This window comes from Myotis nattereri, assembly GCF_964212035.1.
Source record: "Myotis nattereri genome assembly, chromosome: 2".
Lineage (NCBI taxonomy): Eukaryota > Metazoa > Chordata > Mammalia > Chiroptera > Vespertilionidae > Myotis > Myotis nattereri.
Genome location: NC_138076.1, coordinates 112,391,510 through 112,414,495, shown reverse-complemented (window position 1 = coordinate 112,414,495; position 22,986 = coordinate 112,391,510). Strand labels below are relative to the sequence as shown.

At 39.5% G+C, this 22,986-nt stretch overlaps 1 protein-coding gene across 4 annotated transcripts in view; it reads left to right on the top strand.

The window, feature by feature from the left end:
- Nucleotides 1-22,986, top strand: part of FRY (FRY microtubule binding protein) — a gene marked incomplete at its 5' end in the record, with an annotated part of 453,417 nt that overhangs the window by 284,505 nt on the left and 145,926 nt on the right. For all 4 annotated transcript variants that reach the window (XM_081083582.1, XM_081083581.1, XM_081083584.1 and 1 more), the window contains 5 exons: nt 1,161-1,417; nt 2,099-2,245; nt 3,358-3,526; nt 5,075-5,165; nt 8,280-8,362. In XM_081083582.1, coding sequence (XP_080939708.1) covers nt 1,161-1,417; nt 2,099-2,245; nt 3,358-3,526; nt 5,075-5,165; nt 8,280-8,362 — 747 coding nt within the window. The remainder of the gene's footprint in view (nt 1-1,160; nt 1,418-2,098; nt 2,246-3,357; nt 3,527-5,074; nt 5,166-8,279; nt 8,363-22,986) is intronic.

Sequence of the window (22,986 nt, the reverse complement as noted above, 5' to 3'; positions counted from 1 at the left end):
GAGAAGGTAAAAATCAGAGGTTATCTTAAATCTTTCAGCACATGCATAAAACTGTGCTTTTATTTCTATAGAAAGCTCATTCAGGTTATGAAATTAAAATGCCTCTGGCTATGAATGCATGCAACATGCTATCAGAGAAAGTTGTAGTGAAATGACTGGGCTGCGTGCATAGTTTCACCCTTTGATTCATTTATGTCATGAAACAGAACATGGAGCATGGAGCTTCCACATAGTTGGCAGTTTTCAAGTGGACTTCATGGGCAGGAGTTTGCACAATGGATGGGTTTTTCCCGGAGACTTCCATCCCACTTTTTAACAGCTAGTAGTGCATAGGACAGTGATGGCGAACCTATGACACGCGTGTCAGAGGTGACACGCAAACTCACTTTTTTGGTTGATTTTTCTTTGTTAAATGGCATTTAAATATATAAAATAAATATCAACAATATAAGTCTTTATTTTACTATGGTTGCAAATATTAAAAAATTTCTATATGTGACACGGCACCAGAGTTAAGTTAGGGTTTTTCAAAATGCTGACATGCCGAGCTCAAAAGGTTCGCCATCACTGGCATAGAAGATGCTCTATTGGTATGCTACCGGTGCAATGGAAAGACAGCCACTGTTCTAATAGTCCTAGCCACTGTTTATTTGAGCTTACGAAATAACATGCACCAAGCCGAGCATATTACATACATTATGATTCTATCTTTAACCCTCACAATAGCCCAATGTGGAACCCAGTGGCCTCATTTGACAGATGAGGAAACTGAGGAACAGAGAAGTTAAGTAACTAACCCAGAGTCTCGTGCAGCTAGTGTGTGGAGGCACTGGATCTAATCACATGTTCTTTTGGTCTCAAGTCCTTTGCTCTGTCCACTCTAATGTACCTCTTCTATCAGCAATGGATTGATCTCAGGGGGCCTCCCCCTCACTCCACTCTCACCAAGCCATGCTCTTCCCACTGTACTTTCTCACTTTCCCCCACAGGGCACCAGATTTGAAGGGAAAGGCTAGAGGACAAGCATTAGTTTTAAGATTTCATGGCCTTGGGGAGCTGCTGTGTATGCAAGTGCCCTGTGCTATCTGTCAGTAGTGTTAATATTTTACTTTATTTTAATGCCATAACACATGGCTCTCCATCACCACCCTTCTCTTTAGAGGTAAGCCAGAGGTTCCCCACAACGCACCCAAATGGGCGTCAGATTATGCTCACCTACCTGCTGCCCTGGCTGCACAACATCGAGCTGGTGGACAGCAAACTCCTCCTCCCGGGGTCGAGCCCCAGTAGTCCAGAGGATGACAGCAAGAACCAGGAAGGAGAAGTGACCACTTCTCATGGGCTGAAAGGGAATGGCTGGGGCTCCCCAGAAGCTACGTCTCTAGTCCTGAATAACCTCATGTACATGACGGCAAAGGTATTGTGCCCCCATAACATGGCTCCATCATCCCAGAAAATCTGGGCTCATCAAACCCTAGGCTGCAAACCCAGGGAAAGTGGCAATTGTCATTAAAAATCACGTGAACAGGGCGACGGTGATGGCTGCACCACACTGTGACTGTACTTAAACTTCCAGCTGTACACTGACAAATGGTTAAGCCCCAGCAGGGTTTGCTCAGTGGATAGAGTGTCGACCTGTGGACTGAAGGGTCCCAGGGTCGATTCCAGTCAAGGGCACATTCCTGAGTTGTGGGCTTGATCCCCAGTGGGGGCCATGCAGGAGGCAGCTGATCAGTGATTCTTTCTCATCATTGATATTTCTATCTTGCTCTACCTCTCCCTCCCTTTCTGAAATAAATAAAAATATATATATTTTTAAATGTTTAAGATGGTATACTTTATGTTATATGTATTTTACCACAGTTTTAAAAATTATAAAATAAGAAGTCTAACGTTTTTAATCACATGAATAAGCATTGTGCATTACTAATTTGGGCATTATAAATTGCTGAAAGTGGCATCTTTTGGATGGCTGGCCATGTGTCCCCTTCTATGGTTTCGAGATAGCCATGACCCTTAAAAGAACTTATAATCAAACATTTTGCACCCCTGCGTTTTCCCATGTCTCCTGGGTCAGTGTTTCTTTTGTTTGTTGCAGTATGGGGATGAAGTTCCTGGACCGGAAATGGAAAATGTTTGGAATGCTCTAGCCAACAATGAGAAGTGGAGTAACAACTTGAGGGTCACCCTGCAGTTTCTGATCAGCCTGTGTGGGGTTAGCAGTGACACACTTCTCTTGCCCTATGTAAGTTTCCCTGAGCTCTCAGCAGGCCTTATCTTGTTGGTGGCTCCATCTGCAAGTGCAAGTCAGAATGTGCCCTTTGCTCCAAGTAAAATAGCGATGTCTAATATGGTCAGTCATGCTCATCTCCCATGATCTTGTCTAGATGCTACATAAAAGGTCCCTTCTGCCCCCTGAGAAACAGGCTGCAATGTCCTAGTGATGCCTCTGTCATCCCCTTGCCAAGCCTTTGGACACACAAGCCTATGATTTAAGAGGTGAATGTTCTCCTATCAGTTACTGAGGCTGACTTCTATAAACATTGGACACATTATGTAAGAGAAACTAAGTAAAGCATATTATTTCTAATAAAAATATTTAATGTTTACATTTTGATGCTCTTAAAACAGAATAAAAATGCAGAATACCAGATTTTTCTCTTCAAATTCAGTTGGTAAAAGATAAACAGAGAGAAATTCTAAGCAGAGAGAAATCTTTCTGAGATGCCCAGTATATGGTGTTTGTAGTCAAAAGTGACATGATCATCAACAACAACAGCAGTTTAAGCCCTAAGTCACTTGGCATTTGTGTATGGCTGTTTCCTGAGAGATCCTGGGCCCACCTGCTGTTTTAAGCTCCATCAGCCTCATTGCAGCTTCCACACCTCAGGTTTGACTCTGAGGGCTCCAGTAGCACAGAGCTTTATTTCAGAGTTATCAGAGTTATTTTTTAAATGTAAAATCATCCAAACAGCTAAAATTCATTTGTTTCTAGGGGAGAAGAGAATAGCAGGGGACCAGGTTTCTTTTTAAACAAAAATAGCTCTCAGTTTTTTCCCATGGTTTGTATAAATAAAATCCTTTCTCAAGATAAGACTTTAGATGGCATGTTTTTTGCTTTTAGGTAGATTTCAGGAGCCCCAAAAGTAGCTTTTGTAAACTCAGCCATAAGGAAGGGTAAGGCCTTTGACACACACTCCCATCAGATGTGCTATAGAGAAGGTGAGTTTTAATCCAGACACTAGGATTATCTCCGGGCAGCTACCAGGGTGATAGCTCCTGGGGATAACTTCATTCTTTGCTGCCAACCACTGGCATTATTGTTGAAACGTCTCTGTGTTCTGTTTTTCTTCTTAGATTAAAAAGGTGGTGATATACTTATGCCGTAATAACACCATTCAAACTATGGAAGAGCTGCTCTTCGAGCTGCAGCAGACGGAGCCCGTGAACCCCATCGTCCAGCACTGTGACAACCCACCGTTCTACCACTTTGCCGCCAGCAGCAAGGTCTCCACAGCAGCCTCTGGTAGGGCCAGTGGCCAGCCTGTCCTGGGTCTCTGATGTTCCTCTGGGTGGAGCACTGAAAGGATATGAGTGTGTTGCTACTTCTTATTCTGGCATGTATTTTCATTTAAGAGGTGGTTTAAATTGTGACGGTATGGATGGACCTAGTGGGCATTATGTTGAATGAAACAAGTCAGTCAAAGACAAATACCATATAGTCTCACTTTTGTGTGAAATCTAAAAACAAAATAGACAAATAAACAAAACAGAGCATACTCATGGTTGCCAGAGGGGGGAGGCTAGGTGACAAAGGTGAAGGGATTAAGAAGAACAGATTGGTAGTTACAAAATGGTCACAGGAATGTGAAGTACAGCATAGGGAATACAGTCAATAACATTGTAAACACTATGTTTGGTGCCAGCTGGGCAGTAGACTTACTGAGGTGATCACTTCATAAGGTATACAAATGTCTAATTACTATGTTGTATACCTGAAACATATAATACTGTATGTCCAAAGTAATTGAAAAATAACTTTAAAAAAGAAAGATAGCTTAAGAATAGCTGAGATTAATGAAATGATTTTGTAAGCATAACTGACAATTGGTGGCCCAGTATTCACATGCCCAGAGTTTTATACTTTAGGCCAGTGATGGCGAACCTTTTGAGCTCGGCGTGTCAGCATTTTGAAAAACCCTAACTTAACTCTGGTGCCGTGTCACATATAGAAATTTTTTTATATTTGCAACCATAGTGAAACAAAGACTTATATTGTTGATATTTATTTTATATATTTAAATGCCATTTAACAAAGAAAAAATCAACCAAAAAAATGAGTTCGCGTGTCACCTCTGACACACGTGTCATAGGTTCGCCATCACTGCTTTAGGCTGATCCCAGGCCGGACACAGCATCACTTGGGAATCTCAGTCTTTACCTTCCATCCTGTGGTCGGGGATTCCCTTGGTGAATATTCTCTCAGAATTGACTAAACTGCCTCTATTACCACTTTCCATAAATTGGCCTTTCGGCATCATTTTATGAAATGTATGCAGTCCTCCTCAAATTCACCGAAGCCGGCTTTGTTTTGGTTTGTCTAATATCACACCTGCGTTCAAGTCTCTCTCCTGACCGAGTCTCTCATGCCCTCTGTTTTCCCCACATCCAGCTGCCAAAGCAGCATTCCTGCCGGCAAGCAGTAGCCTAGACGTCAGACAGTTTCCTGACTTGTTTCACTAACATTAGCTCAATAACTAATAACTCCTAGACCCAGAAGTGCTAAAGCAGCTAACAGCAGGGACGGCCATTGCAAATAAGCTCATTACCTAAGAAAAGTCTTCAGGAATGTTGTGACCTCGGTTTATAGGAGAGTCCAGGAATTAGGTTTGACTATTACAGATGTCCGGGATTCTTCTATTTCAGTGGAGTGGGCTTAGAGTTTGTTTAGAATGTCTGTGATTGTGCAGAAAATAGAAGGCACCCTTCAAACATGAAATTTCACAGGAATTTTGAGACTTGACTTTGACCCCCTCCACATGTGTTTTTTTTCTAAGTGTCTTCTAATCCACAGGAACCACCTCCAGCAGCAACACAGTGGTTGCCGGCCAGGACAGTTTCCCAGACGCTGAGGAGGGCAAGGTCTTGAAAGAGTCTGATGAGAGGTTGGTTCACAAATTGGCTTGATATCCAGTTTAATTGTAGAGTATACAGAGGCATCAATAAAAATTTGTAAGCTTTATAAATTTCACACACATACAAATCCTTCTTTATTCTTAGAAACTATGACTGACTTGCTAACACTGCTCTGTATATCCCTGTAGATAACAATTTCTTCCCGAGCTAAACTCCACTTTTCTTAGGGCCGAACAAAAACCATGAGCTGTCCTGCTACTTGCAAAGACCACCTGGAATTAGAGGGAATTTTCATGTGAAATTTTCAAATCTGAGTGTTGAATAATTTCTTGGAGACGGAATAGTGGTCTTGAAGTGAATTCTATGAAACACCATCTTTCTTATTTCACCTTTACTTTGTCAGGTCTTGGTTTACCAAGAACACTATCTCCCTCTGCTCAAATAAGTCTTAATCCCCTTCCCATAGGCTGTTCGATAATATTTATTTTGCCCACATCTCTGCCTTTAGTTGCCCAGGACCTACTCAGAAGTAAATAAAATCTGGATCATTGTTCCCTAGTTGATTGTGAAGAGCAGAGACACAACCAAAAGAGATCAACAGGACTCAAATTAAAAAATTAGTATGATTCCATGGTGTTGAAAACACTTTAGGGCTGAGCGTTTTTTAGTGAAAAGGAATGGGGAGCACTTTCACTGAAGAAGTGAGTAACAAGGATGAGATACAAATTCCTATTGCAGAGACTGCAATGGATTAAATAATGAAAATACCTCAGCCCAGAATGCCCCTGCAGGCCTCATGCCTGTCCTCTGATTCTGTCCTGGGCATGACACAGGGCAGGGGCTACAAGTGGGAGAGTATCTACCATGAGGCTGACTGCCCTGGAGTTGTGACTGCCTTGGAGTCTTCTAACCTATTAAATGCCTCAGCACGTGTGCTGCTAGATCGCTGCCCTTTGCTGAATGATCCCTTGGCTCTTCATATGCTATTTATGACTTTGCCTTTATCAGCATAAATATGATTAAAGAATTTCAGAAGTTAATAGGTTGTCACTTTTTCCATTCCCTAGGTGCCAATTGTGTGGCCCGATTTGTATGAAAAACTAAGCAGATGTCCTTGAGTTTCTGTTTTATGGATTCACAAAGTAATAGCCCAAAAGATAGGACAATAAAGAATGTTCGAAATATAGAGTGACTGGGGAAAAGATGGATGTGTCAGGAGAAAAAAAAAAAGCTGCTACAAGTATCTAAGAAGTGAATAAAACAAAAATCATTATAGTCTTTACAGTCACTATAAATCATGCATTTACTTATTTAGCAAATCCAGTCACAAATGTACACCTGGGACAAGGTTGGCTCATAATGGCAAACCTAGCACTTTTTCCTGAAACATCACTCTTGCTCCATGCACTGGTGAGGACAGCTAAAATCAAACAGGGTGTTGACCTGCTGTCAATTAGTGCAAAATATACAGTCAGTAATGTAGGGGCACATCCCTACTTTGGCTTGAGTTTTCCAGATATTTATTGTTTGCCTTAGTTGTTTGTTTTGGCTGCATACATATTAAGTACATCAAACCTGTTCTGTATCACTTTGTATAAAATAAATATAGACAAGCCATCTCCAGATGATATTCAAATGCTATTGGTTTAAAAGTCTTTGGTGCCCTGAAGAGGATAAAGTGTTCTAGAAATCTAGAAATAATTATTGTTATTAAATACTAGTAGCCCTGCACACGAATTCGTGCACGAGTAGCTCGCTGCCACTTGTCTCAGCTGGCCGCCTGCTCATAGCTCTCCGCAGCATGTAGCTTGCTGCCCCGCCCTCCTGTAGCTCTCCGCTGCTTGTCGTTCACTGCCCTGCCTTCCTGCTGTTGGTCATTACGCATCATGGCCTAACAACCATTTGCATATTACCTCCTTATCATATAGGATAATAATTAGTACCTTAGAGTTTGATGGTACCTCACAGTGTTAGAAACATTCTCGTATCATTTCTTTTGATTTCTACAACCCCAACAAAATAAATGGTGAAGTATTATTAGTATTACTTTTTGGCAGGTGTAGAAACAGGGACCCCATAAAGGTAAAGAACTTGGCCAAGGTCATAGAGCTAGTGAAAGTTTGGTCCTAAAATCCCGTATCTTGCCTTCTCTCATTGGAACCAAAAGCATTTCTGCACTGCCATTGTCTTCTGCATGACACTGGACAAGCTGTTTCACTTGGCCTGTTTCCTCATTCATAAAGTAAACAGTGCTTATGTCAAAGATGAGTAAGTGAGAGTAAGTGAATAATGTGTGTGAAGGTACTATATTTCTACCATTTTGGCGGCAGGGGGTTGGTAGGGCATTACTTCTTAATCGACAGAGAGACCAGACAGAAAGAGTCTCTCTGGTTATTTTACAACCCAACTAGTTACCTTTTTCTAAAAATCCTTCAATCACCCTGGCTGGTGTAGCTCAGTTGGTTGAGTATTCACCCATGCACTAAAAGAAGATTGCCAGTGTGATTCCTAGTCAGGGCACGTGCCTGGGTTATAGGCTTGATCCCCGGTAAGGGGTGTGCAGGAGGTAGCCAGATGATGTTTCTCTCTCACATTGATACATTGGTGTTTCTCTCTCTCTCTCTCTCTCTCTCTCTCTCTCTCTCTCTCTCTCTCTCTCAAAACAATTAAAAACCATATTTTTTAAAAACCCTCTTTTCATTTTAAGAGAAAGTTTAAAGTCAGTAAAGTCCAAGATATATTATGAACCACTTTTTTATGTCTTGTCAATTTTCAATGTTTAATCATGTATCAGTTAGTTACTGACCACTTACCATCTGCCAGGCTACCATGTGAATAAGGGATGTATATTATTCAGTATCACTCAATTTCATTTCCAAACAAATGTTATAATTCTCCAGTTCAGTATAGCCTTAAAATGTTTATCTGTTCTAGGTTTAAACTATGCTTATGAGCAAAAGCAACCACTAGACCTCTCCAGGGAAAAATAAATGTTTGTGATACAATTTTTGCAGTATTTCTTTAGGAAAAGCATCATTGGAACTAGCTGCCAAAAACTCAATCACTAAATAATAGTATGTGTTTATGAAGATAGCACATACACACACAGCAGTATTTAATGATGGCTCTTCTTGTATTTGAAGGTTTAATAACGTCATCAGAGCCCATACTCGCCTGGAGTCAAGGTACAGCAATAGCTCTGGAGGGTCGTATGATGAGGATAAAAGTAAGTACCACCAGGTGTGGGGTTTCAAGTGGAATCCAGATGGTTGGAGAATGGAGTACGAGTATTTTTATTATTCTTATTCTAATTGCTAAAAAGGGTCCTATAAATATAAACAATCATTTAATCCCACTCTGCAGATGAGCATAGAGTCAGCATCTGAAAATAACAAGAAGCCAAACAGTGGACGAATTAAAATTATAAAAATTCAAATTTTTACCCAAATCTGTATTTTTTATATTCTTGGCATTTTTTTCTTGGTAATGCAGTTGGGGAAAGGCTAGTAAAAAATTGTCTCATTAGATAACCAATATCGCAGTTATCGTGGGAGTGGATTTAATCTTTAAGCTTTGTGAATCAGCTCACCCAGAAAAGGGCCTTTTTCACACAAAGTCTCTCGAAAGCATTGTCTTGGTAGCCAAATGAAAACCTTGATAAGATGGGAGATACAGTCATCACAGAAATGCCTTTGTTCCTTGGGAAGTTGACAGAAACTGCAAAGCAAAGCATTCACTGATTTTGTTGGAGCCCTGGACAGCATCTGTAGATACTGAGCAGGCAAAGAGTATTACTTGGTCACACACAAGTCACAGAAATTCTGGAATCAAGAACACTCCCAGTGGCATTTAGGTATGCTAAGGAAATCAGTAAACTAACTGGTGGAGTTTATTTGTCTATTTTGGTGGAAATCGGAAATATGATGATATTTCATGGTTTAGGTTTATTTTGAAAGTCAGTACCTGGGGCCTTTGTAGCTATCATTTTAAATTGTTTTGTTTTTATGGGAAATTTGCAGAGTGGGGTAAGAGATGAGTAGGCCTAATGGCACCACAGTTCAGCTGTTCTTCTTTACCTCTTACTGCATAGGTAGGAAATTCTCTGCCTTTCAAAGTACCAATGGGAGAATTGTGCAAAATCCATACATAATTATCAAACTCTAACTTAGGTGAAGTTGCAGCTTTAAAACTTTTTACTAGAACCATTAGTTTTAGGTAAAATAAAGCTATTTGTGTTTTCCCTTCTTTCTGGTCCCCACCAGGGTCTGTATCTGTGCCATCCAAACCCAACAGCCAAGTCTCTGGAGCACAGGCCGTGAGTTCCAGGAGGGACTAGATTTTACAGATGGGAGAATAGTACCAAGAAATGGAGAGTTGTTGGTTTAAGAAAAGTCTGGTTACTATATATTTTGTAACCCAAAATTTGAGGACAGAAAAAATGAATCATGACAATGTTAAGCAGTCAAATACGTCCCTAGGATGTGGCAGGTGTGATGTAACAAAAAATAACACACTCTGGCTGTAGAGTTTATGTTGGGAATATCATTCTCCTTGGCTGATTCCTTTAAAATGTATCTCTTTGTTCTGGGTACAGGACACAGAATTTGGTAAAAATACTATACTAAAAATATCAATCATTTAAAAAAGATATCTTTACTGTCCTCTGGTAGTAACATCTCACATTCCTTATATTTATTAAATAGTGAATTGTTAAAGATAATTATAATAAAATGAGATGATAATTAACTCACATCACTAATTTTAGAGACAAAAAGAAAGAAGTTATAGAAGTATTTATAAAGAGGAAAAATGATAGGGAATTCAGATAAGAAATTAAAAGTCTCATATTATCATTACTAGAACCCCAGTGCATGAAAATTCATGCAATGAAGGGTGGGTCCTTCAGCCTGGCCTGCCCCCTCTCACAGTCCAGGAGCCCTCAGGGGCAGGAGGTGACCCAGCAATCAGGGGAAGGCGACGCCCCGTCACACCTCTGCTGCTGCCACTGCCGGCAGCGCAAGCCTCAGCTGGCCCTGGTTACCTGAGCCTCGGGCGGCACTGGGAAGCTGGGCAGCCACCTTTTGAGGCTTGCCTCCACCTTGGGCCAGCCCTGGGCGGCTGGGGGGTAAGGGGACTGGGGGACTCCTGAGGCAGGCACGCGGCAAGGCCCTGGTGGAGCTGAGGGGACTGGGCGCTGCCATCTTGTGGCTGTGGGCTCCTCCATCTTTGAGGGTGGGGCAGTCAATTAGCATATTCCCTCCTTATTGGCTGTGGGCGCTATCATCTTTGCAACAGCATGGGGGTCAATTAGCATATTCCCTCTTTATTAGATAGGATGGCTTCTATTTTACCTAGAAATGTTTATAGATTTCTTATACTAATATAAAGAAAATGGGAAAATTTTGGTGCAGAATTTGAACTCAATTGAGTCAGTATCAATAATATTTTTTTACATGATTACTGTTATTGAACAGAGAGATTAGAGTTCATAGCATGTAGTTTGGGTTCAGAGAGCTTTTACTTTTAGGTTACTCATTATAAGGGAAAATTAAATCAAGCTACTCAAACAGCTCTCATCACAAAAAGCCATAAAATACATACTAAGATTTTTTTTTTCCAGGTGTTCAAGTCATAGGACTTGACTTTGTCTGGAAGAAGCAGCACGTCTAATTTGATAGGAATACTCAGGACTTTGGTAAATGGGTTCTCCCTGATATAATTTTGGTTCTATCTACACAATCATGGAATGGCCTATGCCACAAGAAAGGCAAAGTCTAGTAGGCTTATTTTCAATAACCTTATACCTAGGCATCTGGTGTATGTTAGGGCAGTCATTTCCACCCAGAATTCCTAAGGGTATCAGCAGATCTGGGAAGACTAAGAAGGCAACAGGAGAGACCTAGTGGCCCAAAGCTTCATGGTATAAGCTGGGTTTATCCAAAAGGAAAGGCTGTGTGCAGTCTCTTTACATACACACACACACACACACACACACACGCAAACTGATAGCACCTTGAGTAAAATGGACACCCTCATCTATAAAGCAGCTTTTTACCAATATTATGTAAGTTTTTTCTCCTGGGGTGTAGGAGAATTGGGCTGTGCTTGGTCCTAGTGCATGTTCTTGTTCAGAGTCTCCATTTCACAATTACAGTTTCATACACCCTCCTCCAGCTCTGCTAACCTTTCTACTCTGGACCGGCAGCATTGAATCAACTACTTCTCACCACCTTTCAAAAGTGCAACCAAGAAAAACTGTATTTGGGAGAAATTGCCTAAAGATTATGTCATTCATCCTTTCTCTTAATACACTAAAACCTGTGCCAGGATTAAGCAGCTTAATTGAAGCCACATACTTGGGCAGTACCAAGGGGGCCCAACTGCCCTTGCTCTTAAATGCTCCTGGCCTATATGGAGAGTGTTATAAAAAATAACTCCATGAAACTTGTTGCTATGTTTATGTTACAGTTGAGGACATGCATTCATTCAAAAATATTTATTAATTCTCTACTAAGTGCCAGATACTGTTCCAGGGAACAGGGAAACCAATAATGGAAAAATAGAGGAGGTCCCACCTAGCTCTTTAGAGCTAGCGAGGCAGCCATTGGTGGTGACTATGATCTGTGTCCCAGAAGAAAACTAATGCAGGGCAAGGGGACAGAAAGTGATTGGGGCAGGGGTTAATTCTAGTGGAGTGGCCACAGAAATCCTCTGCGATCAAGCGGTATTGGGCAGAGTCATGCATGACGTAAAGGACCAAGCCACTCAGCTAATGAGGAAGAGCTCTGCAATCCCAAGGAATGGTAGATGCAAAGGCTCTGAAGAGGCACAGTGCCTCGCATGGCCACAGAGCAGCAAGAAAGCCAGTATGATGGAGTGGATTGAGCAAGGGGGTGGTAGTGGGAGAGAAGCCAAGGCGGAGCCGGAGGAAGATCTTGTAAGGCCTGAAAGGCCATGGTATAGATTTTGGACTTCATTTTGAATGTGAAAGGAAGCCACTGGAGAGGCTTAAGTAGAGAAAGGCACATGAATGAACCTCTGTTTTTTAAAGTATTGCTCTGGTCCTACAACCAGTATGGTAATTGTTTTCCACAATGAGGCTTTGAGCACACATCTGCCAACTGTCCATAGTATCATTAATTGCTCATCAACACACGTGCTAGAAGAAATTGTTCTAGTAAATGATGCCAGTGAAAGAGGCTTTTTGCAAAGACCTCTAAAGAACTAGATGAAAAAATTAAAAGTGCCAGTTCATGTAATTCAAATGGAAAAATGTTTTGGATTAATTAGAACTAGATTCAGAAGAGTTACTGTGTCTAAAGGCCAAGTGATCACCTTCTCAGACACTCATTATGAGTTCCACTAGGCTAGAGCCTCTCATAGCCAGGATCAAACAAGACAGGACAATGTGGTATGTCCTGCCACTGATGTAATCAGCTATGAGAGTTTTGAGCACATGGCAGGTTCTTAAATGACCTATGGTGGATTCAGTGGAAGTGCAATTTTCACTGGTATCCTGTTCCCCAAAGAAAAACGGACAGAACGAAAAGTGATCAACTCTTCTTGTCAAAACAGCTACAATGGCAGGAGGCCGTTTTTAAATAGACAGAAATTACTTTCACAAAATTGGAACATATGATGCTGGAATGGACATTTGTGGAAGAGAAAACCTAGAAATTTCCTTCAGTATGTGACACTGTGAAGGAACTTTGGAGATTGTTACTTTGGAGAAAAGGCGGTAATTTTTAACTGTCATGGTATGGGATGTAATCAGGTGTTCTCTTATACTGCCCACAAAGAAATTAGAACAGATGACTTTTGCTTGCATGTCTCCAAACATAATGGCCAAGTCCTGATGCTCAAATGCCACCATCTAAAAGGCAACTAACTTTGGGAGAATGATCCAGTGAAATTAACTCTGTAGCACATTGACTAGTAATCAGCACCTGATTAAAGCTACAGAAGAGGGTAGCCATGTGCCCAGGATTAGAGACTGTAATGGAAGCCAGTCATCACAGTGGCTTCTTCAAAACATTACCCTTCCAGAAATATTCTGAGACCAAATTTACATAAAGAAAAAAATAAGGATTAGCTGGCTACTTCAGCATACATTTCTGCCACAATCTTTCAAAGAAATTTTTTTGATTTTTAGAGAGAGGAAGGGAGAGGAAGGGAGAGAAACATCAATGTTAGAGAGTAACATTGATCAACTGCCTCCTGCACGCCCCCTACCAGGGATCAAGCCTACAACCCGGGCATATGCCCTGACTGAGAATCAAACTGGCAACCTTTCACTGCCTGTAAAAATGCCCAACCCTGAGCCACACTAGCCAGGGTCTGCCCCATTCTTAAAACACAACGTCATGCTAATGTTGTGGCCTCACCCCATAACAAAGAAACAGAATTTCCAGAGGATGAGGCCCAGAAATCAGTATTTTAAAAAGATTCCCAGGTGATTCTAATGTGCAGCCAAGGTTGAGAACCACTGCCTTAGACGATTGAGGCCTGGAACCTAGGCTGGGCTCCACAGCCTGGAGCACCAGACAGGAGACCAGCAGTTCAGGTAACATCCAGGCGTGAAAGGCAGCAGACCTGCTGGCCACCTCAAAGTCTGGAACTGGTAGACTGGAGCCTAGTGAGAGAAAGCCTCTGTTTTTTGGTGGTTTTTTTTTTTTTTAACCCAGAGCATAGGAGTTTTCATTTACAACTATTTACCCGAGCTTTGATGAAGGGTGGGCTGTGTGGATTCCAGGTGCCTGTGGAGAGGCTGGGGGGAGCATTGTGGGGAGACATGGAAAAGCAGCAGCCAGGAGTCCTGCATTTGGTTGTACACCCCCAAAACAAAACAGCCATTTTTCCTGAAAGGCTCTAGCTGCTGCTAGTAGCCAAATAGCAGAAAAAAGAAAATAACCTGCCCTAGGTGATATAGCCCTCCACACCCTCAGTAGCCCTGCTGCCATGCCCTATATTTTGACCTTTTCAGTGGAGAAAAAAGCAAAGGCCAACCCGATGGTTTGAACAGTCTCAGGGAGCATCAGTGATTGGATTGGTGGAAGGGCCATCTGCCCCACTATCCCGGTAACCCGATTGGTACTTTACCCACACTGGAGAGCTGATCAAAACTCCAAGTTTCCAGTTGATCCCGCCAGACTGCATATAAGAATCTCTGCCCAGCCAAGGGCAGAGTAATATTTTGGGCCACTTGCAGAGGAGTAGCTCTGGGACAAGGAAACATACCCACCACATTCATTGAAATCTGAACAGCACTTCCCCCTCACAGGAAACCCAGAGGTCTAGACTCTCAATTTTGCCTAAATCCCATTCAGAAAAAGACTTTTGAGTGATGAAGATTGACAGCTGGTTGGCAGGCAAAGGTGGGCAGAGGCAAACCCCAGGAAACCTGGGGAAGTTTGCTGATCCAGCCCTGGGCCCCATGCTGCTAACAAACTTGCTTTAGAGCTGAGTCCTACGGAGATAAGACACAAACGGTGGATCCCTTGGTACTTCAAGCAGGTTGCTGAAAGACAAAGGAGGACAGTTTCTGAAATGAATGCTATTTCACATTTTTTTCTCTTTTCTTCTTTTTCCTTTTTTTCCCTCTTTTTTCTTTTCCTCTTTTTTTCTTCCTTTTTTTCTTGGCCTGATCATTTTTTTTTATTATTTATCTTCTTTATCTGCTTTATTTACTTGATATTATTTAGTCTCTACTGTTTTGTTCATCTATCTCATTTTCCTCTTCCCTTTTCCTACTCAATTTTTTTTCTTTTCTTTTTCTCCTGCTTTCTTATAATTTTTCTTTTTGTTATTTTTTGGATCTACCTGCTTTCTCCTCTATTTTCCTTTTCAAAATGTTTTCATTCCTTTTTTATTTTAAATTGTTTTCCTTCCCCTACTCCCCTAGTTCTTTATTCTTATTTTCTTTATTTCAGCTCTGCCCCTGCATATTCCATTTTCTCCCTCCCCTTTTTTGTTTGTGTTTTTTTTTACTCGTTTGTTTTCTTTTCTCTTTCTTTTGTTTCTTCTATAATTCTTGCTCTCTTTTCTCTTTCCTAATTCTCTCTTTTCTAGTGGTTGCTTTTGTTGGTGCTGTAGGGTCTTGTGTATGTTTTTGTCTTGTTCCTTTTGTTCTGTGTTTGTTGTGTTGTATTTTGTTATGTTCTGTCAGCACATTCACAACAGCTCACTGATGTGGTCAGGGGTGAGCCACATAGTCAACCAGCCTGAGAGAAGATCCCATCCACAAATGGGACAACATTCAAGACCAAATTACATCAGGAGAACCCAAATAACTCAAACAAGGGGCTTTCCTAGAGCACCCAGCTCAGGAGGTCTAAGAGACTACACCACTGGGTCTCACAAAATACCTACTACATAAGACCACAGCACAAAGTCTGGGAGGCATAGGAGTTTGATCTAATACAAAGAAACAACCTCAAAATGAAAGAAGAAGAGGAATCACCAGGAAAATAATGATATAAAATGGATACAAGCTGTCAGATAAAGAATTCAAAGTAATGTTAATAAGGGTGTTCAAACAACTCAGTGAGAACTACAAGCAACTTAATGAGAATTGAGAGCTACACCAACATGAACAGAGAGGTTAAAACATTAAATAAGGATTCATCAGAAATGAAGAATGACATAGCTGAAATAAAAAAACACCCTGAAAGGATACAACAGTAGACTAGAAGAACCTGAGGACCGAATCAGTGAATTATAAGACAAGGTACAAAAAAACACACATTCAGAGCAGCAAATGGAAAAAAATTTTTTAATGCAGGAGAGTCTAAGGGAACTTTGGGTCAACATGAAATATAACATTCACATCATAGGGGTGACAGAAGGATAAGAATCTGAGAAAGGAATCTGAAAAGGAACCTGTTTGAAGAAATAATGGCAGAAAATTTTTCTATCCTGGTGAAGGAAAAAGTCACCCAAGTTCAGGAAGCACAAAGAGTCTCAATCAAGAAGAATCCCAAAAGATTCACACATAGATACATTATGATAAAAATGGCAAACATTAAAAACACCAGTCCCTTTAGCATTTCTTGCATTGCTGACTTGGTGGTGATAAACTCCCTTAGCCTTTTTTTGTCTGTGAAGCTTCTTATTTAAGAAAGAATCTTAAAGACTAGAAGAGAGAGACAAAAAATTAGCTACAAGGGAGCTCCCATTAGACTATCAGCTGATTTCTCAATAGAAACACTTCAGGTCAGAAGGGAATGGCATGAAGTATACAAAGTAATTAAAACCAAGAGACGGAACCCAAGACTACTCTATCCAGCAAGGCTATCATTAAAAAGAGATGGTGAAATAAAGAGCTTCAAAGACAATAAATAAATAAATAAATAAATAAATAAATAAATAAAAAGTTTAATACCACCAAACCAACACTGCAAGAAAAAAGAGACTATGACTATTGTAAAAAGAAGAAAGAGAGAGAAAGAGAAGAACACAGGCATAAAGAATAAGAATGGCAACAAATAACTACCTATCAATAATAACCTTAATTGTAAGTGGCTTAAATGCTCCAATCAAAAGATATAGGGTTGATGAATGGATAAGAAAATATAACCCATATATATGCCATCTACAAGAGACCCATCTCAGAAAAAAGAACTCATACAGACTAAAAGAGAAGGGATGGAAAATTTTTTTCCAGGCAAATAGAAATGAAAAAAAAAGCTGGTGTAGCAGTACTCATATCTGACAAAATAGACTTCAAAGTGAAGGAGATAAGAAGAGACAATGAAGGCCACTTCATAATACTAAAGGAATCAATTCAACAAGAGGATATAACTCTGGTAAACATATACACCCAATGCAAATATACACGAATTATAGGAGCACCCAAATATATATATATATACATATATATATAATTATGGAAGATTTTAAGGGAGAGATCCATAGCAATACATTCATAATAGGGGACTTTACCACCCCACTGACATCACTGGATAGATCTTCTAGACAAAAAATCAACACAACAATGAATCTGCAATCCTAAATGACACATTGTATCAGATGGAATTAATTGACATTTACATTTCACCCCAAAGATGCAGGATATACATTCTTCTCAAGTGCACATGGAACATTCTTAATGATAGCCCACATGTTAGGACACAAACTACTAGTAAGTCTCTATAAGTTCAAGAAGATTAAAATAATATCAACCACCTTCACAGATCACAATCGTATGAAATTAGAAATCAACTACAAAAAAAAACCACTTGAAAACATTCAAACACATGGAGGCTAAATAGCATGTTATTAAACAATTAATGGGTTACCAAAGAGACCAAAGGAGAAAGAAAAAGAACTTCCTGGAAGCAGATGAAAATGAACACACAGCAACACAAAATCTATGGGACACAATAAAAGCAGTCCTGAGCGGGAAGTTCATAGCATTACAGACCTACCTCAAAAAACAAAAAACCCTTCTAACAAACTATCTAACCCTACAACTTAAAGAATTAGAAAGAGAACAACAAGAAAAGCCCAGAGTAAATAGAAGGAAATAATAAAGAGCAGAAATAAATGACATAGAGACTAAGATAATAATACAAAAGATTAATAAAAACAGGAGCTGGTTCTTTGAAAAGATAAACAAGATTTATGAACCTTTACACAGACTTATCAAGAAACAAAGAGAGATGACCCAAATAAACAAAATGAGAAACAAAAGAGGTAAAGTAACAACTGTTCCCACAGAAATACAAAGCATCATATAAAAAAAAAACCACAAAAAACTATGAACAACTATACTACAACAAGCTGGATAAACTAAATGAAATGGAAATATTCCTAGAAAAATACAATCTTCCAAAACTCAATCAGAAAGAATTAGAAACCCTGAATACGCTATAACTACTGATGAAATTGAAGCCATAATAAATAAATAAATAAATAAATAAATAAATAAATAACTCACAACAAACAAAAGCCCTGGTCTGGATTGCTGCACAGGAGAGTTTTACCAAACATTCAAAGAAGAACTAAGAAGAACACCTATCCTATTCAAACTATTCCAAAAAATCCAAGAGAAAGGAACACTTCCAAGCTCTTTTTATAAGGCTAGCATTAGCCTAATTCCAAAACCAGATAAAGACACTACAAAGAAAGAGAATTACAGGCCAATATCCCTGATGAACATATGCTAAAATCCTCAACAAAATTATTAGCAAATTAGATCCAGCAATGCATTAAAAAGATCATACACCATGACCAAGAGGGATTTATTCTGGGGATGCAAGGCTGGTACAATATTTGCAAATCAATAAGTGTGATATACGACATAAATACATTGGAAGACAAAGATCACATGATCATATCAATTGGCACAGAAAAACCGTTAGACAAAAATCTAACACCCTTTTTTGATAAGAAAACTCCTCAAAGTGGGGATAAAGGGATTATATATCAACATAATAAAGGCCCTATATGACAGATTTATAGCCAACATCATACTCAGTGGGCAAAAACTAAAACCACTCTCCCTAAGAACAGGAACAAGACAGGGATGCCCATTTTCACCACTCTTATTCAACAAGTATGGGAAGTCTTAGCCACAGTGATCAGACAGGAAGAAAACATAAAATGCATCCAAATTGGAAAGGAAAAAATAAAACTGTCATTATTCACAGATGACATGATATTATACATAGAAAACCCTAAAGACTCCACACCAAAAAAAAACAGATTTAATAAATGAATTTGGAATAAAAAGAAATAAGTGCCACACACACACACATTAAAAAAATGAATTTGGCAAGGTAGCAGAATACAAAACACCCAGCAATCTATGACATTTTTACACACCAGTAATGAACTCTCAGAAAGAGAAACTAAAAAAGCAATCCCATTTACTATTGCAACAATAAATAAATAAATAAATAAATAAATAAATACCTACCTAGGAATAAACTTAACTAAGGAGGTAAAAGACCTGTATAGGACATTGACAAGAGAGATAGAGGAAGATATAAACAAGTGGAAGAATATACCGTGTTCATGGATTGGTAGAATCAACATCATTAAGATGTCCATACTAACCAAAGCAATCTATTGATTCAATCCAATCCCCATTAAAATACCAGTGGCATATTTCACAGATCTACAACAAACTCTCCAAAAATTTATATGGAACCAGAAAAGACCACGAATAGCTGCAGCAATCTTGGGAAAGAACAAAGTTAGAGGAATCATAATACCAGATATCAAGTTATACCACAAAGCCACTGTACTCAAAACAGCCTGGTGCTGGCACAAGAACAAGCATACATGAGAGACCTTGACTGTGCTGTGAAAAGCCAATCTATTAAAGCAATTAAAGCATGCACCTTTATTGAAAAAGCAAAGCAAGAAAACCTATACATCTGGCTTAGGAAACACAAACGGGCTCTCAGCTAATCTGAAGAGCAAGTTGTGTGGGGTTCTGAGGCGTTATATACTCTCCTGCCTATAGATCGTAAAATTCCTCTGCTTACTATTTTGGTACAGATTAATTCTAAAGGCCCCCCCCCTTTTTTTCTTTCTTACTTTGTTGTGGCCTTCCCAAAAATCCTGAGAAGCACCTGGCAACTTTATCTTGACAAACCTTGAGAGTGATGGCTTCTCTGCTTAGAGAGTAATTAATCTCTCATTAGGGAGGTTTTTCAATGATTTTCTCTCCTATTCTTGGCTGGCGGAGATAATAGTTTGTTAGTTACAAGCTGGCTGCAAATTGCCCTCACTGTTTAGCCTTGTTTTAACTTTCCTGTCTCAGTTTCCCTATTCCTCCTGCCCTGGAATCCTGTAACAGAGGTACCTGGAGAGTATTATTCTAAGCAAAATAAGCCACTCAGAGAAAATCAAGTATCATATGATCTCTCTCATATGTGGAATCTGATGAACAAGATACACTGATGAACAAAATGGATCCAGAGACATGCAAGCATGAAACAGACTGAGGAATCTCAGAGGGAAGGTGAGGTGGAAAGATGGGTGGGGAGAGATTTACCCTAGGGAACTGATAGGCATATATGCATAACCCATGGACACTGACAATAGTGTAGTGAAGGTCTGGGAGGGGGACGTGCAGGGTGGAGGGGATCAGTGGGGATAAAGAAGGGGAACATCATTAATATTTTCAACAATAAAGATAAATATTTTTATATGTTACATATATCATATGCTGTTTTCTTTTTTTATTTTTATTGTCTAAAGTTTTACATATGTCTCCTTTTTCCCCAATTGATGCCCCCCACCCCCAGCCATTCCCACACCAGGCAAGCCCTCACTGCCCCAGTGTCTGTGTCCATTGATTATGCTAATATGCATGCATACAAGTCCTTTGGTTACTCTCTAACCCACCACCCCTCCCCTACCATTTGTCTCTGGATCTATTCTTGTTCAAATTATGTTGATCATTATATCCCACATATGAGTGAGATCATGTGATATTTATCTTTCTCCAACTGGCTTATTTTTCTTAGCATAATGCTCTTCAGTTCCATCCATGCTGTTGCAAGTGGTAAAAGTTCCTTCTTTTTTATAGCAGCATAGTATTCCATTGTGTAGATGTACCAGGGTTTTAATCCACTCATCAGCTGATGGGCACTTAGGTTGTTTCCAAACTTAGCTATTGTAAATTGTGCTGCTATGAACATAGGGGTGCATATACCCATTCTGATTGGTATTTCTGGTTTCTTGTGAAAGAGTCCTAGAAGTGGGATCACCGGGGCAAATGGGAGTTCCATTTTTAGTTTTTTGAGGAAACTCCACACTGTCTTCCAAAGTGGCTGCACCAGTCTGTATTCCCACCAGCAGTGCAGGAGGGTTCCTTTTTCTCCAAATCCTCTAGCACTTGTATTTGTTGATTTATTGATGATAGCCATTCTGACAGGTATGAGATGGTATCTCTTTGTTGTTTTGATTTGTATCTCTCAGATGATTAATGACTTTGAGCATGTTTTCATATGTCTCTGGGCATTCTGTATGTCCTCTTTTAAAAAGTGTCTATTTAGGTCCTTTGCCCATTTTTTGATTGGATCATTTATCTTCCTTTTGTGAAGTTGTATGAGTTCTCTGTAGATTTTAGAGATTAAATCCTTATCGGAAATATCATTGGCAAATATGTTCTCCCATGCAGTGGGTTTTGTTGTTGTGTTGTTGATGGTTTCTCTTGCTGTGCAGAAGCTTTTTATTTTGATGTAGTCCCATTTGTTTATTTTCTCCTTAGTCTCCATTGCCCTAGGAGCTTTGTCTATAAAGATATTGCTATGACATATGTCTGCTATTTTGCTGCCTATGAAGTCTTGTAGGATTTTTATGGTTTCCCATCTTACATTTAAGTCCTTTAGCCATTTTGAGTTTATTTTTGTGTATGGTATAAGTTGGTGATCCAGTTTCATTCTTTTGCATGTATCTGTCCAAATTTCCCAGCACCATTTATTGAAGAGACTGTTTTGACTCCACTGTATGCTCTTACCTCCTTTGTCAAATATTAATTGCGCACAATGACTTGGGTCTATTCCTGGGTTCTCTGTTATGTTCCATTGGTCTATATTTCTGTTCTTTTGCCAGTACCAGGCAGTTTTGAGAACCATCACTTGGTAATGTAGCTTGATATCTGGTACTGTGATCCCTCCAACTTTGTTCTTCTTTCTCAGGATTGCTGTGGCTATTTGGGGTCTTTTTTTTTTCCAGTTGAATTTTTAGAGAGTTTGTTCTAGATCTGTGAAATATGGCATTGGTATTTTAATGGGGATTGCATTGAATCTGTAGATTGCTTTGGGTAGCATGGACATTTTAAGGGTATTGATTCTACCAATCTATGAACATGGTATATTCCTCCATTTGTTTATGTCTTCCTGTATCTCTTTTTTCAATGTCCTGTAGTTTTCCAAGTACAGGTCTTTTACGTCCTTAGCTAATTTTATTCCTGGGTATATCAATTTTTTTGGTGCAATGGTGAATGGGATTTTTTTTTTTCATTTTTCTTTCTGTGAGTTCATTATTGGTGTATAAAACGGCCATAGATTTCTAGGTGTTAATGTTGTATCCTGCTACATTGCCCACTTCATTTATTAGATCTAGTAGTTTTTTGATGGAGTCTTTGGGGTTTCTATGTATAGAATCATGTTATCTGTGAATAAGGACAGTTTTACTTCTTCTTTTCCAATTTGGGTGCCTTTTATTTCTTCTTATTGTCTGATCACTATGGCTAGCACTTCCAGTACTATATCGAACAGGAGTGGTGAAAGTAGGCATCCTTGTCTTTTTCCTGTTTTTAGGGGAAATGAGTTTAGTTTTTGCCCAATGAGTATGAGGTTGCCTGTAGGTTTGTCATATAAGGCTTTTATTATGTTGAGGTATGATCCCTCTATTCCCACTTTGCTGAGAGTTTTTATCAAGAAAGGGTGTTGGATTTTGTCAAATTCTTTTTCTGCATCAATTGATATGATTATGTGATTTTTGTCTCTCAGTTTGTTTATGTGATCTATCACATTTATTGATTTGTGGATACTGTACCATCCTTGCACCCCCAGAATAAATCCCAGTTGGTCATGGTGTATGACCTTTCTAATGTAACGCTGAATCTGATTTGCTAGAATTTTGTTGAGGATTTTAGCATCTATGTTCATCAAGGATATTGGCCTTTAGTTATCTTTTTTTGTGTTTTTTTTTATCTGATTTTGGGTTTAAGGTAATTCTGGCTTCATATCAAGAGGTTGGAAGTGTGACTTCCTCTTTAATTTTTTGAAATAGTCTGAGTAGGATAGGTTTCAGTTCTTCTTTGAATGCTTGGTAGAACTCCTCTGTAAAGCTGTCAGGACCAGGGCTTTTGTTTGCTGGAAGATTTTT